A 17,673-nucleotide genomic window follows, 5' to 3' on the forward strand; every position below is an offset into this window, starting at 1 on the left:
CTGTGAAGAATACCATTGGTAGCTTGATAGGGATTGCATTGAATCTATAAATTGCTTTGGGTAGTATACTCATTTTCACTATATTGATTCTTCCAATCCATCAACATGGTATATTTCTCCATCTATTAGTGTCCTCTTTGATTTCTTTCACCAGTGTTTTATAGTTTTCTATATATAGGTCTTTAGTTTCTTTAGGTAGATATATTCCTAAGTATTTTATTCTTTCCATTGCAATGGTGAATGGAATTGTTTCCTTAATTTGTCTTTCTGTTTTCTCATTATTAGTGTATAGGAATGCAAGGGATTTCTGTGTGTTGATTTTATATCCTGCAACTTTACTATAATCATTGATTAGTTCTAGTAATTTTCTGGTGGAGTCTTTAGGGTTTTCTATGTAGAGGATCATGTCATCTGCAAATAGTGAGAGTTTTACTTCTTCTTTTCCAATTTGGATTCCTTTTATTTCTTTTTCTGCTCTGATTGCTGTGGCCAAAACTTCCAAAACTATGTTGGATAGTAATGGTGAAAGTGGGCACCCTTGTCTTGTTCCTGACTTTAGAGGAAATGCTTTCAATTTTTCACCATTGAGGATAATGTTTGCTGTGGGTTTGTCATATATAGCTTTTATTATGTTGAGGTATGTTCCTTCTATTCCTGCTTTCTGGAGAGTTTTTATCATAAATGGATGTTGAATTTTGTCAAAGGCTTTCTCTGCATCTATTGAGATAATCATATGGGTTTTATTTTTCAATTTGTTAATGTGGTGTATTACATTGATTGATTTGCGGATATTGAAGAATCCTTGCATCCCTGGGATAAAGCCCACTTGGTCATGGTGTATGATCTTTTTAATGTGTTGTTGGATTGTGATTGCTAGAATTTTGTTAAGGATTTTTGCATCTGTGTTCATCAGTGATATTGGCCTGTAGTTTTCTTTTTTTGTGGGATCTTTGTCAGGTTTTGGTATTAGGGTGATGGTGGCCTCATAGAATGAGTTTGGAAGTTTACTTTCCTCTGCAATTTTCTGGAAGAGTTTGAGCAGGATAGGTGTTAGCTCTTCTCTAAGTTTTTGATAGAATTCAGCTGTGAAGCCATCTGGACCTGGGCTTTTGTTTGCTGGAAGATTTTTGATTACAGTTTCCATTTCCGTGCTTGTGATGGGTCTGTTAAGATTTTCTGTTTCTTCCTGGTCGAGTTTTGGAAAGTTGTACTTTTCTAAGAATTTGTCCATTTCTTCCACGTTGTCCATTTTATTGGCATATAATTGTTGATAGTAGTCTCTTATGATCCTTTGTATTTCTGTGTTGTCTGTTGTGATCTCTCCATGTTCATTTCTAATTTTATTGATTTGATTTTTCTCCCTTTGTTTCTTGATGAGTCTGGCTAATGGTTTGTCAATTTTATTTATCCTTTCAAAGAACCAGCTTTTGGCTTTGTTGATTTTTGCTATGGTCTCTTTTGTTTCTTTTGCATTTATTTCTGCCCTAATTTTTAAGATTTCTTTCCTTCTACTAACCCTGGGGTTCTTCATTTTTTCCTTTTCTAGTTGCTTTAGGTGTAGGGTTAGGTTATTTATTTGACTTTTTTCTTGTTTCTTGAGGTATGCCTGTATTGCTATGAACTTTCCCCTTAGGACTGCTTTTAAAGTGTCCCACAGGTTTTGGGTTGTTGTGTTTTCATTTTCATTAGTTTCTATGCAAATTTTGATTTCTTTTTTGATTTCTTCTGTGATTTGTTGGCTATTCAGCAGCATGTTGTTCAGCCTCCATATGTTGGAATTTTTAATAGTTTTTCTCCTGTAATTGAGATCTAATCTTACTGCATTGTGGTCAGAAAAGATGCTTGGAATGATTTCTATTTTTTTGAATTTACTAAGGCTAGATTTATGGACCAGGATGTGATCTATCCTGGAGAAGGTTCCATGTGCACTTGAAAAAAAGGTGAAATTCATTGTTTTGGGATGAAATGTCCTATAGTGCCGGTGCCAGCCGGCAAAGTCGATCAGGTCCCGAGAACGTGCACGGCGGGGCTAAGAAAGAAACTAAAGCAAGAGACTACAACAAAGATGGGGTCGAGAGGTTCAGACACGTCTCCACGAAGGGACGCAGTCTGACACCAACTTTATTCAGTATCTCATATTTATACAGAGGAGTGTGAGAAAGACAAGACAGTTGACTTTTTTTCTTGGTTGTCCTATACATCTTACAAACAGTCACAAGAAATCTTGAGAGCATGGGACTGGCTCCCTGTTATTATTTCTTCACCAGATAACATTTCTCTGTGCGTTGTAAGTTTGCACAGACTCCAGGTGTCTGCAGTAAATAAGCGCCTAATTTCTGGGGTGGCGGGACAGAGAGCTATGTTTGCAAGCAAACCCTCAAGGACTGAGGCAGCTCCCAGAGCTGTGTCCTTCAAGCAAAGGACCCCGTTCTCACGGGCAGCTCCCCGCACTATAGATATCAATTAGGTCTAACTGGTCTATTGTATCGTTTAACGTTTGTGTTTCCTTGTTAATTTTCTGTTTAGTTGATCTATCCATAGGTGTGAGTGGGGTATTAAAGTCTCCCACTATTATTGTGTTATTGTTAATTTCTCCTTTCATACTTGTTAGCATTTGTCTTACATATTGCGGCGCTCCCGTATTGGGTGCATATATATTTATAATTGTTATATCTTCTTCTTGGATTAATCCTTTGATCATTATGTAGTGACCATCTTTGTCTCTTTTCACAGCCTTTGTTTTAAAGTCTATTTTATCTGATATAAGTATTGCCACTCCTGCTTTCTTTTGGTCCCTATTTGCATGGAAAATCTTTTTCCAGCCTTTCACTTTCAGTCTGTATGTGTCCCCTGTTTTGAGGTGGGTCTCTTGTAGACAACATATGTAGGGGTCTTGCTTTTGTATCCATTCAGCCAGTCTTTGTCTTTTGGTTGGGGCATTCAACCCATTTACGTTTAAGGTAATTACTGATAAGTATGATCCCGTTGCCATATACTTTATTGTTTTGGGTTTGAGTTTATACACCGTTTTTGTGTTTCCTGTCTAGAGAATATCCTTTAGTATTTGTTGGAGAGCTGGTTTGGTGGTGCTGAATTCTCTCAGCTTTTGCTTGTCTGAGAAGCTTTTGATTTCTCCTTCATATTTGAATGAGATCCTTGCTGGGTACAATAATCTGGGCTGTAGGTTATTTTCTTTCATCACTTTAAGTATGTCTTGCCATTCCCTCCTGGCTTGAAGAGTTTCTATTGAAAGATCAGCTGTTATCCTTATGGGAATTCCCTTGTGTGTTATTTGTTGTTTTTCCCTTGCTGCTTTTAATATTTGTTCTTTGTGTTTGATCTTTGTTAATTTGATTAATATGTGTCTTGGGGTGTTTCGCCTTGGGTTTATCCTGTTTGGGACTCTCTGGGTTTCTTGGACTTGGGTGATTATTTCCTTCCCCATTTTAGGGAAGTTTTCAACTATTATCTCTTCAAGTATTTTCTCATGGTCTTTCTTTTTGTCTTCTTCTTCTGGGACCCCTATGATTCGAATGTTGTAGCGTTTAATATTGTCCTGGAGGTCTCTGAGATTGTCCTCATTTCTTTTAATTCGTTTTTCTTTTATCCTCTCTGATTCATTTATTTCTACCATTCTATCTTATAATTCACTAATCCTATCTTCTGCCTCTGTTATTCTACTATTTGTTGCCTCCAGAGTGTTTTTAATTTCATTTATTGCATTTTTCATTATATATTGACTCTCTTTTATTTCTTCTAAGTCCTTGTTAAACCTTTCTTGAATCTTCTCAATCCTTGTCTCCAGGCTATTTATCTGTGATTCCATTTTGATTTCAAGATTTTGGATCAATTTCACTATCATTCGGAATTCTTTATCAGGTAGATTCCCTATCTCTTCCTCTTTCGTTTGGTTTGGTGGGCATTTATCCTGTTCCTTTATCTGCTGGGTATTCCTCTGTCTCTTCATCTTGTTTAAATTGCTGAGTTTGGGGTGTCCTTTCTGTATTCTGGCAGTTTGTGGAGTTCTCTTTATTGTGGCATTTCCTCACTGTGTGTGGGTTTGTACAGGTGGCTTGTCAAGGTTTCTTGGTTAGGGAAGCTTGTGTTGGTGTTTTGGTGGGTGGAGCTGTATTTCTTCTCTCTCCTTTCAAAGACTTGGGTTGCTTTTCTGGGTGCCTTATGTCCTCAGCCGGCATTCAGAAGTTGTTTTGTGGAATTTACTCGGCGTTTAAATGTTCTTTTGATGAATTTGTGGGGGAGAAAGTGTTCTCCCCGTCCTCCTCCTCTGCCATCTTAGCTCCTCCTCCCCTTTTTATTTTCTTCACATGTAAGTGAGACTGTGAAGTGGTTTGTCTTTCTCTCGTTGCATTTCACTTAGCATAACGTTCTCCAGGTTCATTCATGTTGTCACTAATATCAGAATTTCCCACTTTAAGAAGAGCAGCCTTAAGATGATGTTTCAGATCCCTTTGGCTGCTGAACAATCCTCTGAAAGATACTTCATTTTTTTTTTTTTTTGATACAAAAGAAATTTGTATACAATTAAAACCCAAAAGCACATTTGGAACGATCAATACATTACATTTACATAGTCTGAGTCACATAACAGTCACCAAATCATTAGCTGTCAAGCTTTACAAATCTCAGACAGATATTTAAATGGAAAATTAGCAAATGAAAAAATATTCAGTGTTATTCATCATTGAAAATACAAATTAAAACCACAAAGTGATAACCATTCCCACTCACTAGAATAGCTAAGTTCAGTTCAGTCACTCAGTTGTGCGTGACTCTTTGTGACGCCATGGACAGGAGCACGCCAGGCTTCCCTGTCCATCACCAACTCCCAGAGCTTGCTCACACTCATGTCCATTGAGTTGGTGATGCTATCCAACTATCTCATCCTCTGTCATCCCCTTCTCCTCCTCCCTTCAATCTTTCACAACATCAGGGTCTTTTCAGATGAGTCACTTCTTCGCATCAGGTGGCCAAAGTATTGGAGTTTCGGCTTCAGCATCAGTTCTTCCAATGAATATTCAGGACTGATTTCCTTTAGGATTGACTGATTTGATCTCCTTGCAGTCCAAGAGACTCTTAAGAGTTTTCTCCAACACCACATTGCAAAAGCATCAATTGTTTGGTGCTCAGCTTTCTATATGGTCCAACTCTCACATCCATACATGGAGAAACCAATGGCTTTGTCTAGACGGAACTTTGTTGGCAAAGTAATGGCTCTGCTTTCTAATATGCTGTTTAGGTTGTCATAGCTTTTCTTCCAAGAAGCAAATGTCTTTTAATTTCATGGCTGCAGTCACCATCTGCAGTGATTTTGGAGCCCAAGAAAATAAAATCTCTCACTCTTTCCATTGTTTCCCCATCTATTTGTCATGAAGTGATGAGACCAGATGCCATGAACTTAGTTTTTTGAATGTTGAGTTTTAAGCCAGCTTTTGGAGTGTCAGACCACTTCAGTATTTTTGCCATGAGAACCTCATGAACAGTATGAAAAGAATAGCTAGATAGCAATATCAAAACAGAATGACTTTAAAAACCAACACAGCAACACCTAAAACAATCTAAAGGTTGGTGAGGATGTGCAGGATTTAGAGCTCTTATTTATTGATAGCAATTTAAAATGATATAAACACTGTGGGAAAGGAGTACATCGAGGCTGTATATTGTCACCCTGCTTATTTAACTTATATGCAGAGCACATCTTGCAAAATTCAGGGCTGGATGAAGCACAAGCTGGAATCAAGATTGCCAGGAGAAATATCAATAACCTCAGATATGCAGATGACACCACCCTTATGGCAGAAAGCAAAGAGGAACTAAAGAGTTTCTTGATGAAAGAGGAGAGTGAAAAAGCTGGCTTAAAATTCAACATTCAGAAAACTAAGATCATGGCATCTGGTCCAATTACTTCATGGCAAATAGATGGGGAAGCAATGGAAACAGTGAAAGACTTTATTTTCTTGGGCTCCAAAATCACTGCAGTTGGTGACTACAGCCATGAAATTAAAAGACACTTGCTCCTTGGAAGAAAAGCCATGACAAACCTAGACAGCATATTAGAAAGCAGAGCCATTACTTTGCTAACAAAGGTCCGTCTAGTCAAAGCTGTGGTTTTTCCAGTAGTCGTGTATGTGAGAGTTGGACTATAAAGAAAGCTGAACACCAAAGTATTGATGCTTTTGAACTGTGATGTTGTGAGAAGACTCGTGAGAGTCCCTTGGACTTCAAGGCGATCCAACCAGTCCATCCTAAAGGAGATCAGTCCTGAATATTCATTGGAAGGACTGATGCTAAAGCTGCAACTCCAATACTTTGGCCACCTGAAGCGAAGAACTGACTCATTTGAAAAGACCCTGATGCTGGGAAAGATTGAAAGTGGGAGAAGGGGATGACAGAGGATGAGATGGTTAGATGGCATCACCAACTAGATGGACATGAGTGTGAGCCAGTTCTGGGAGTTGTTGATGGACAGGGAAGCCTGGCGAGCTGCAGTCTACAGTATCACAAGGAGTCAGACACAATTGAGCGTCTGAACTGAACTGAAACACTTTGGAGAACTATTGAGCCTTTATTTTATGTATACAAAATAAATCTACAGCCATCCTATAGCCTGGCAATTTTACTCCTGGACTTTCCAAGTAAATAAAATCATATAGCCACAAAAAGACATACAAGAATGTTCTTAGCATCTTAATTCATAATAGCCCCTAACTGAAAACAGTTGAGATTTAGAACTCTTTTAGGAACCTTAAGCCTAAATTGTGAAAAATCCCTGAGACAGCTGGTATTTTAAATTTTCTAATGTAATTCCATAAGTACTAGTGATGCATAGTGTCTTAGGTGCATCATTCCAATAACTGGTTTAGCCAGTATAAGGTTATAAAGAATTGTCTCTATTAGCTACCCTAGTTTTCCTTTTGCTTCTCGTTGTCCAAATACCTACAGTACCTGTATTTTAAACATTTCAGTGATAGCATAGGCTAATATTTCATAATAATAGTAGCAGACCCATTGTATACCATATTTCATCCTGAAAGAACCCTAAGTTGGTACTTTTTAGACTGTTTATAATAGGTAAAAATCAATAACTCTTTTTGGTAGAATATGCTTTAAACAAGGTGATGAAGCAGGCTACAATTTGTGAAAGAACTTGAGAAAGGATGTCACATATATTTGAAATTATGGAGTGAACATTCATTTCTTTTGTTCTGGGCAGAAAAATCAATGCTCAAATTTTAGTTTTGCTAATATACAAGGTTTGACCTCCTTACAAAAAGTACAGTAACATTTGGACTAAGTAGGCCACGTCCTTCGATGTTTGTGGTTTGGCAAAATGGAAATTCTTAAATGGATTCTAGGATCATCTTCAGAGTGTAAAAATTAGGTTAAACTTGGAGAGAAATAGAACTTAAAGAAGTATGATTCTGGAGTTCCCCTTGTGGCTCAGTGGTAAAGAATCCACTTGCCAGTGCAGGAGACACAGGCTTGACCCCCTGGTCTAGGAAGATCCCACATGCTGTGGAGCAAGTAAACCCGCGCACCACAACTGTTGAGCCTGTGCACTGGAGCCTGGGAACCACAACTACTGAAGCCTGTGTGCCTAGAGCTGGTGCTCCACAGCAAGAGAAGCCACTGCAATGAGAAGACCTCACTGCAGTGAAGAGTAGCCCCCACTTGCTACAACTAGAGGAAAGTCTACTCAGCAACAAAGACCCAGCACAGCCAATAAATAAAAATAAAGAAATAAAATTATAAAAAAGAAGTAAGATTATACATTTTTGTTTCTAAGTAGACAGATACATATAAATATGCAGAATATTTAGTGGGATAGTAGAGAAAGGTAGACTTTCTTTTTTCCAAGTATATTACCATTATATGGGCTTCCCAGATAGCGCTAGTGGTAAAGAACCTGCCTGCCAATGCAGGAAGTACAAAAGACTCGGGTTCAATCCCTGGGTTGGGAAGATCTGGATTAGGAAACAGCAACCTGCTCCAGTATTCTTGCCTGGAAAATTCCATGGGCAGAAGTCTGGCGGGCTACAGCCCAGGGAGCCGCAAAGAGTTGGACGTGACTAAGCACACACACACGCACACACACACACACACATATTACAATTGTGGACAGACATTTTCCCTTGTAATCAACACATCACACACAAAAAAAACGCTAGCAAAGGAGAAGCCTTAGTATTTTTAAGGTGAGGGCAAAAATTTTATATATACACACGCATGTGCACGCACATGTACACACACGAAGACCTATTTTGCGAAAGCTAGAAAATTGTTTTCAAGGAGAAATATATGATCTACAGTTGCAATGCTTAGATATTTGGCAATTGGAAAAATAATTTTTGGTGAAAATAGGAAAACAGATTGACATCAATGTACATTAGCGTAGTGACTTTCATTTCTTGTACATACACTGTGAAATAGTTCTGGGCAATAAATTCTTAGAAAAGTGGGGTTGGATTGGACAAATGTCATAGTTTATGACTGAATACATATAAACAGGTGAAAACTCAAGGTAGAGGGGTAATAATAGCCACCTGATAAAGAGACTTAAAACCCTTTCACCTTACGAAAAAGATTGCTTTAGAGCTATAACTTGATATTATAGTTTGATTTTTTTAAAAAAGAAATTGGTTACATTTGTGGCTACTGTGGATACAGAAAATAAAGAATGGAATGCCTTTTGTTCCCCCAATACAAAGAAGTATCTATCATTTAAAATCTTAACTGTAAAAAAATAATTGATGCTATAGATTCTGGAACTAATACCAAAATTATTGGAAAAGGTAACATAGCTACTATTTCTGCCATGGTGTCTTAAAAATAAAGAATAGTTGACAGTAGAGAGTTATATAACTATTTCAAGTCAGCAACCAAGCTAAAGTGTAATTCTACAATGTTTGCAACATATCATGACCCTTCAGACATTTCCTTTATCCCCCAAATCCACCCTTTGCTGTCCATTTCATCTCTACATTTCAGGTTTTTCATACCTTTTGTTTTCACTCATCTAAGCCTCACGCTTCCTTCTCACAGGAATCCTGTGAGATTACTGCAGACTATTTTGATTTTCCCTCTTCAAATTTCTATAGCACACATACTACCTTTAGACCTGTTCTCTGCTGTTTATGAGGCCAGAGCAATTTGTTTCATTCCTGTATGTACATTAGTTAGCCAGATGCTGGGTGGTGGGTAAGTATTATAGAAAACAAGTTTAAAGGGAATTCAGAACAGGAAACAATTAATAGTGTGATGATGAGTATTTGGAGAAAGTGGATTATGAGTGAGGTCCCAAACAGTGAAAGATAAGCCGAGGCCCAAATGAAAAAGATGGCTTAAAACTCAACATTCACAAAACTAAGATCATGGCATCTGGTCCAATCACTTCATGGCAAATAGATGGGGAAACAATGGAAACAGTGAGAGACTTTATTTTGGGAGCTCCAAAATGACTGCAGATGATGACTGCAGCCATGAAATAAAAAGATGCTTGCTCCTTAGAAAGAAAGCCATGATCACCCTAGACAACATATTAAAAAGCAGAGACATTACTTTGCCAACAAAGATCCATCTGGTCAAAGCTAAGGTTTTTCCAGTAGTCCTGTATGGATTTGAGAGTTGGGACCATAAAGAACGCTGAGCGCCAAAGAATTGATGCTTTTGAACTGTGGTGTTGGAGAAGACTCTTGAGAGTCCCTTGGAGTGCAGGGAGATCCAACCAGTCCATCCTAATGGAAATCAGTCCTGAATGTTCATTGGAAGGACTGATGCTGAAGCTGAAACTCCAATACTTTGTCCACCTGACAAAGAACTGACTCTTTAGAAAAGACCCTGATTCTGGGAAAGATTGAAGGCAGGAGAAGGAGACGACACAGGATGAGTTGGTTGGATGGCATCACTAACTTGGACATGAGTTTGAGTAAGCTCCAGGAGTTAGTGATGGACAGGAAAGCCTGGCATGCTACAGTCCGTGGGCTTTTGAAGAGTTGGATACAACTGAGTGACTGAACTGAACTGAACTGAAATGTGAATAGCCTAAGTGACTGGGACTATAGGTGTCATTTAATAATGGATGAATGAACAAATGAATATATTTTGAGTGGAATCACATGGCTAAGTTTATTGGACTGTTCCTTTTGTTTTGTTTTTTTTTTTAATTTTATTTTATTTTTAAACTTTACATAATTGTATTAGTTTTGCCAAATATCAAAATGAATCCGCCACAGGTATACATGTGTTCCCCACCCTGAACCCTCCTCTCTCCTCCCTTCCCATACCATCCCTCTGGGTCATCCCAGTGCACTAGCCCCAAGCATCCAGTATCGTGCATCAAACCTGAACTGGCAACTCGTTTCTTACATGATATTTTACATGTTTCAATGCCATTCTCCCAAATCTTCCCACCCTCTCCCTCTCCCACAGAGTCCAGAAGACTGTTCTATACATCAGTGTCTCTTTTGCTGTCTCGTACACCGGGTTATTGTTACCATCTTTCTAAATTCCATATATATGCGTTAGTATACTGTATTGGTGTTTTTCCTTCTGGCTTACTTCACTCTGTATAATAGGTTCCAGTTTCATCCACCTCATTAGAACTGATTCAAATGTTTTCTTTTTAATGGCTGAGTAATACTCCATTGTGTATATGTACCATAGCTTTCTTATCCATTCATCTGCTGATGGACATCTAGGTTGCTTCCATGTCCTGGCTTGGACTGTTCCTTTTGAATCATCTGTTCATCATACATTTTTTAGTTCTAGACTACAAAGATGAAATAACAATTTATTTTCAGAAACGTAAATTTTAGTGGAGTATACAGAAATGTAAAGAATTATTAGAATTCACTAACTCCAGTAAGAGGTATACACGAGGTCTATGTAAACACAGAGCAGGAAGCTGTAGAGAGGATTTATTTAGAATAGGTAAAATTCTCAAAGGCCTTATATGCAATACTCAATTGCATTGAAATTGAAATACTGAACATTATTTTGGTCATCATTAGGACATGTGTCAGAGCAACTTTGTGAAGCTGTAGGACACCACTAACTCTTCCTAGGATTTCCCTGTGGGTCTTACTGAGAGAACTGCTGAGCATTTCTCTTGCCTAGCCCTGTAATTATCCTTCAAGTTCAGCTCAGTTCAGTCGCTCAGTTGTGTCCGACTCTTTGCAACGCCATGAACCACAGCACGCCAGGCCTCCTTGTCCGTCACCAACTCTGAGAGTCCACCCAACTCATGTCCATTGTGTCGAGGATGCCATCCAAGCATCTCATCCTCTGTCATCCCCTTCTCCTCCTGCCCTCAATCTTTCCGAGCATCGGGGTCTTGTCAAATGAGTCAGCTCTCCGCATTAGGTGGCCAAAGTATTGGAGTTTCACCTTCAACATCAGTCCCTCCAATGAACACTCAGGACTAATCTCCTTTAGGGTGGACTGGTTGGATCTCCTTGCAGTCCAAGGGACTCTGAAGAGTCTTCTCCAACACCACAGGTCAAAAGCATCAATTCTTCAGCGCTCAGCATTCTTCACAGTCCAACTCTCGCATGCATAAATGACCACTGGAGAAACCATAGCCTTGACTAGACAGACCTTTGTTGGCAAAGTAATGTCTCTGCTTTTGAATATGCTGTCTAGGTTGGTCGAAACTTTCCTTCCAAAGAGCAAGTGTCTTTTAATTTCATGGTTGCAATCACCATCTACAGTGATTTTGGAGCCCCCAAAAATAAAGTCTGACACTGTTTCCACTGTTTCCCCATCTATTTCCCATGAAGTGATGGGACCGGATGCCATGATCTTCGTTTTCTGAATGTTGAGCTTTAAGCCAACTTTTTCACTCTCCTCTTTCACTTTCATCAAGAGGCTCTTTTGTTCTTCTTCACTTTCTGCCATAAGGGTGGTGTCATCTGCATATCTGAGGTTATTGATACTTCTCCTGGCAATCTTGATTCCAGCTTGTGCTTCTTCCAGCCCAGTGTTTCTCATGATGTCCTCTGCATATAAGTTAAATAAGCAGGGTGGCAATATACAGCCTTGACATACTCCTTTTCCTATATGGAACCAGTCTGTTGTTCCATGTCCAGTTCTAACTGTTGCTTCCTGACCTGTATACAGGTTTCTCAAGAGGCAGGTCAGGTGGTCTGATATTCCCATCTCTTTCAGAATTTTCTACAGTTTATTGTGATCCACACAGTCAAAGGCTTTGGCATAGTCAATAAAGTAGAAATAGATATTTTTCTGGAACTCTTCTGCTTTTTCAATGATCCAGCAGATGTTGGCTATTTGATATCTTGTTCCTCTGCCTTTTCTAAAACCACCTTGAACATCTGGAAGTTCATGGTTGATATATTGCTGAAGCCTGACTTGGAGAATTTTGAGCATTACTTTACTAGTGTGTGAGATAAGTGCAATTGTGCAGTAGTTTAAGCATTCTTTGGCATTACTTTTCTTTGGGATTGGAATGAAAACTGACCTTTTCCAGTCCTGTGGCTACTGCTAAGTTTTCCACATTTGCTGGCATATTGAGTGCAGCACTTTCACAGCATCATGTTTTAGAATTTGAAATAGCTCAACTGGAATTCCATCACCTCCACTAGCTTTGTTTGTAGTGATTCTTCCCATGGCACACCTGACTTCACATTCCAGGATGTCCTGCTCTAGGTGTGTGTGAGTAATGACACCTTTGTGATTATCTGGGTCATGAAGATCTTTTTTGTACAGTTCTTCTGTGTATTCTTGTCACCTCTTCTTCATATCTTCTGCTTCTGTTAGGTCCATACCATTTCTGTCCTTTATTTTGCCCATGTTTGCATGAAATGTTCCCTTGGTATCTCTAATTTTCTTGAAGAGGTCTCTAGTCTTTCCCATTCTATTGTTTTCCTCTATTTCTTTGCATTGATTGCTGAGGACAGATCTTTCTTATCTGTCCAAAAAAGGACAGCTTTTTTGGGTGTTAGTTCTAGCAGGTCTTGTAGGTCTTCATAGAACTGTTTAACTTCAGCTTCTTCAGCATTACTGGTCAGGGCATAGACTTGGATTACCGTGATATTGAATGGTTTGCCTTGGAAACAAACAAGAGATCATTCTGTTGTTAAGACTGCATCCAAGTACTGCATTTCGGACTCTTGTTGACTGTGATGGCTGCTCCATTTTTTCTAAAGGATTCCTGCCCACAGTAGTAGATATAATGGTCATCTGAGTTAAATTCACCCATTCCAGTCCTTCTTAGTTTGCTGGTTCCTAGAATGTCGATGTTCACTCTTGCCATCTGTTTGACCACTTCCAATTTGCCTTGACTCATGGACCTAGCATTCCAGGTTCCTATGCAATATTGCTCTTTACAGCATCGGACCTTGCTTCTATCACCAGTCCCATCCACAACTGGGTATTTTGCTTTCGCTCCATCCCTTCATTCTTTCTGGAGTTATTTCTCCACTGATCTCCAGTAGCATATTGGGCACCTACTGACCTGGAGAGTTCCTCTTTCAATGTCCTATCTTTTTGCCTTTTCATACTGTTCATGGGGTTCTCGAGGCACGAATACTGAAGTGGTTTGCCATTCCCTTCTCCAGTAGACCACATTCTGTCAGATCTGTCCACCATGACCCGCCTGTCTTGGGTGACCCCTTAGGGCATGGCTTAGTTTCATTGAGTTAGACAAGGCTGTGGTCCATGTGATCAGATTGGCTAGTTTTCTGTGATTGTGGTTTCAGTCTGTCTGCCCTCTGATGCCCTCTCTCAGCGCCTACCGTCTTACTTGGCTTTTTCGTACCTTGGATATGGGGTATCTCTTCACGGCTGCTCCAGCAAAGCTCAGCTGCCGCTCCTTACCTTGGATGTGGGGTAACTCCTCTCGGCCGCTGCCCCTGACCTTGGACGTGGGGTAGCTCCTCTCAACCGCACTCGTGTGCCATCCCAGCCGCCATGCTTGTGCTGACAGCAAATGTCTGATGTAACTGGCAGAGTTGGTTGTCTCTACTTGCTTGGAAATACCATCTCAGAAGGTAGCAATCCTTCAGTGTTAAAACTTCATAAACATCAGATTGAGATACCCTAATTAGTATGGAGACCTGAAAAATGTGCATACCTTGAAATAACAGTGTTCACTTTGAAGATAGTGATGGTGTATATTTAAATCCAAAAAGAAAGAGCAAAGAAAAGAGTATTTGTTTGAATTTTGTAAGTTTTTCAAATGTATTTCCAAAGGTCTGTAACTAAACATAATATATTTGTCCCAAATTAATATTTATTTCTAGTCATTTGGTTCTCCTAAAATCACAAGGAAGAAAAGCGCTGCAGACTATTCTCCAACAACTGGAACCTGTCAGATGAGCCCAGTTGCTTCTCCCACAAGCTCAAAAGAACAAGAAAACAGAAATGGACCATCAAATGGTTAGTTGAACATTCTTTTCTGCTTATTGTGAGATTTTTTCTAGGTGTTGGTTAAATTGGAATTTTGATTTAATAATATGTGAATCCTGCAGCAGCTGATTTTTGTCTTTTTTAAAGAATTCAACATAGAAAAGACTAGAATATAGGTAATACTTTGGACATAAATGTAATCTCTAGGCAGTTACATTAAAATGCTGCTGCAGACTTTGTTACCTTACTTTCCCATCCATTAAATAGAAGTTATGGCGTGACTGCCTTCAGCCACTATCAATTATAGTAGTTTAGCCCCTTAACAAGTTAACAAGCTATCTATCATGTGCATAAATTAAAGGGCACATAATTCAGGTAATGCACTACACTTTAATACTTCTAAATGTTATTTTTATTCATGTTGTCCATTGAGTTTTATCCACATTTCCTGTGTCTTTATAGCTTGTTTTATTTATTGTATTTCATTCTCTTCTGTTACTATTTTAAGTGCACTTGCAAAAGGTTTGTATAATTACTGTTAGAGAATAATCTAATTTTAATATGAAATTCTTTATTTTAAATTATTGTTAGTTTAATTTTGACCACATATATTTCTTATCCTCTGGTAGTTTATTGCTAAAATATTCATTTAAAAGATGCAGGAATCTAGATTTCATAGGCTTAATTTTTAATATTGTAAAAAAGTCGTGAATCAGTGACCTGTCAAGTTTCTATAATATGAAATATTAAGTAGGCTTAAATTGAAAAGAATATATTTTAGATATACTGTGATTAGCCTGATTCATATTTATTGTAAAACATTTGAGTGCTAAGTATATACTGGAAGCTACAGAGAAACAAAGAATTCTCCTCATTTTACCTAATTTGTTGTAATGAAACCTATAATGAGATCTTAACTTTTGAATGACTTTAATCAGGTGCTTCTTAATCTATCACTGTTAAGTTTGCTTTCACAAAAATACATGAAGATGTAGATGTCTTCTTCAAGCTCTATAGTTCTGGGTTGTTGTTTTTTCTTTAATTCACTTGATACACCTTTTGTTTAAAATGAAAAATTAGTGCCTTAGATATGGAACATCTCTATACTGAAATGTGAATAGATTTTAAGTGGATACGTACTTAATTTCCATATTGAAATTAAATATGGACTTAAGGGAACATTTCTTTTGCCCATAAAAAGATTGGTCACATGATCTCAGTTGACATTTAAGTGGATAATTATCACCGGTTATAGTACTTGGTAAGCTCTTTTTTGAAAAGTCATATAGCAGGAGTTCCTAGAGTGCTGGTAATATTCTGTTTCTATATGATGGCTATGCTGGTTCACCCTATAATTATTCATTAAACTGTACATATGTGTTTTATGTATTCTTTGATATATAGTTCTCACACAAGCCTCAAAATAGAATTCTGCCTAGGATCTTGTAGCAGATTATGTCATTTGTAATCATTATATTGATTTTCCTAATATGTCATCTTATTGTATTTTAAAAATAGAAAAGCTTGTCTTACAAGTTCTAAATGAAATTATAACTTCTGTTAACAGCGTTACTTTTTAAGTATTGTACAAAACACAAGGTACAATTTAAATAAGCACTTCTGCTTAAAGCACATTTTCAAAGACATTTTAGGTGCTCATCTGTCTCATTTATTCTCCTGCCCTTCCCATGTTTACAGTACTTCAGCCACCCTTATTTTCTGGCTATTTGTCAATCATGCTGAGCCTGTTGCCTCCACAAGAACTGCACTTGCACTTCTTTCAACCTGGAATATTCTTCCTCCAGGTATTTATATGTGCTTTCTATGTTCAGTGGAATTACATACTATGTGAACAGGTGGCAATATTAAATTTATTTACAATTATAAAAGGAAAAAAATCTAGATATAAGTCTTACCTCTACTTAAATTCTACATAGCCCTCAAATGGAGTGACTGCTTCCAGTTTATACAGTGAAGATATGCCTACACATACACTCTCCCTCTCTCTCATTTGTCATTGTGTATATTGATTACATTTATGTTTGGTTGTGTGTGTGTCATTATACTGCCCTGCCCCTTAGGAGGGGTCATCCCCGTCCCTGCTGCTGCTACTAAGTCGCTTCAGTCGTGTCCGACTCTGTGCGACCCCATAAACGGCAGCCCACCAGGCTCCCCCATCCCTGGGATTCTCCAGGCAAGAACATTGGAGTGGGTTGCCATTTCCTTCTCCAATGCACGAAAGTGAAAAGTGAAAGTGAAGTTCCTCAGTCATGTCCGACTCTTAGCAACCCCATGGACTGCAGCCTACCAGGCTCCTCCGGCCATGGAATTTTCTAGGCAAGAGTGCTAGAGTGGGCTGCCATTGCCTTCTCCTGTCCCCGTCCCTACCACTTGGCAAATTTTTCCAAAGTAGTATCCTTTTTAGAGGAGAGAAAAGATGGTAAAATTTTGTGTTCCTTTACTCCTAAGAATGCACTTGTTTTTTAATAGTTGGGGTGGAAGGATAAACACCAAATTTGACAGTCAAAGAGAGTACTTGTAAAATAGACAATAGATGTGTAGAAATCACCCCAGATTGTAGCAGTGTTAACAGCATAGACAGATAAACAGATGGAGTATATGATAAAGCAGTAAAGGAAAGTAATGGATAGAATAAACTCCAACATATGTCAAATAGGAGTTCCACAAGAAAGAAGAGAAAAAGGAGCAGAGGCAGTAGTCTAAGATATATGAACTATCAGGTTTTCGTAGTTGAGGAAAGATGGAAATTTCCAGATTAGAATAACATGCTTTGTCTGAGCAAGATGAATTAAACAAACTCACACCTAATCATATCATGATAAAACTGCAGAACATCAAAAACAAAGACAAAATTTTAGCGACAGGCCGACATTAGACTTCTCATCAGTATCTATAGTCTGTGGCAGGAAATGGAATAATACCAACTGAAAATCACATCTGAAGTTTTCATTCAGGAAGTAAGAATGAAGTAAAGGTATTTTCATTCAGTCTGAGAGAATTAACCATTCACAAATACTCCTTGAAAGATTATTAAAGAATATTCTTCTGTGAGTACATGCTCATAGTTCAGTTAGTTCAGTTCAGTTCAGTCTCTCAGTCGTGTCTGACTCTTTGCGACCCCATGAATCACAGCACGCCAGGCCTCCCTGTCCATCACCAACTCCCGGAGTTCACTCAGACTCACGTCCATCGAGTCAGTGATGCCATCCAGCCAACTCATCCTCTGTCGTCCCCTTCTCCTGCCCCCAATCCCTCCCAGCATCATAACTG

General features: G+C 38.5%; 1 protein-coding gene across 6 annotated transcripts in view; it reads left to right on the forward strand.

Annotated features, from left to right (window-relative positions):
- The window catches only part of ITGB3BP (integrin subunit beta 3 binding protein), a 106,783-nt gene that overhangs the window by 32,888 nt on the left and 56,222 nt on the right, over positions 1–17,673 (forward strand). For all 6 annotated transcript variants that reach the window (XR_003510340.1, XM_027537040.1, XM_027537039.1 and 3 more), the window contains exon 3: positions 14,277–14,412. Coding sequence is in view for 5 of the 6 variants with exons in the window: in XM_027537040.1 (XP_027392841.1) it covers positions 14,277–14,412 (136 nt within the window). In the remaining variant the exon portion in view is untranslated. The remainder of the gene's footprint in view (positions 1–14,276; positions 14,413–17,673) is intronic.

Source organism: Bos indicus x Bos taurus, chromosome 3 (assembly GCF_003369695.1).
Source record: "Bos indicus x Bos taurus breed Angus x Brahman F1 hybrid chromosome 3, Bos_hybrid_MaternalHap_v2.0, whole genome shotgun sequence".
NCBI lineage: Eukaryota > Metazoa > Chordata > Mammalia > Artiodactyla > Bovidae > Bos > Bos indicus x Bos taurus.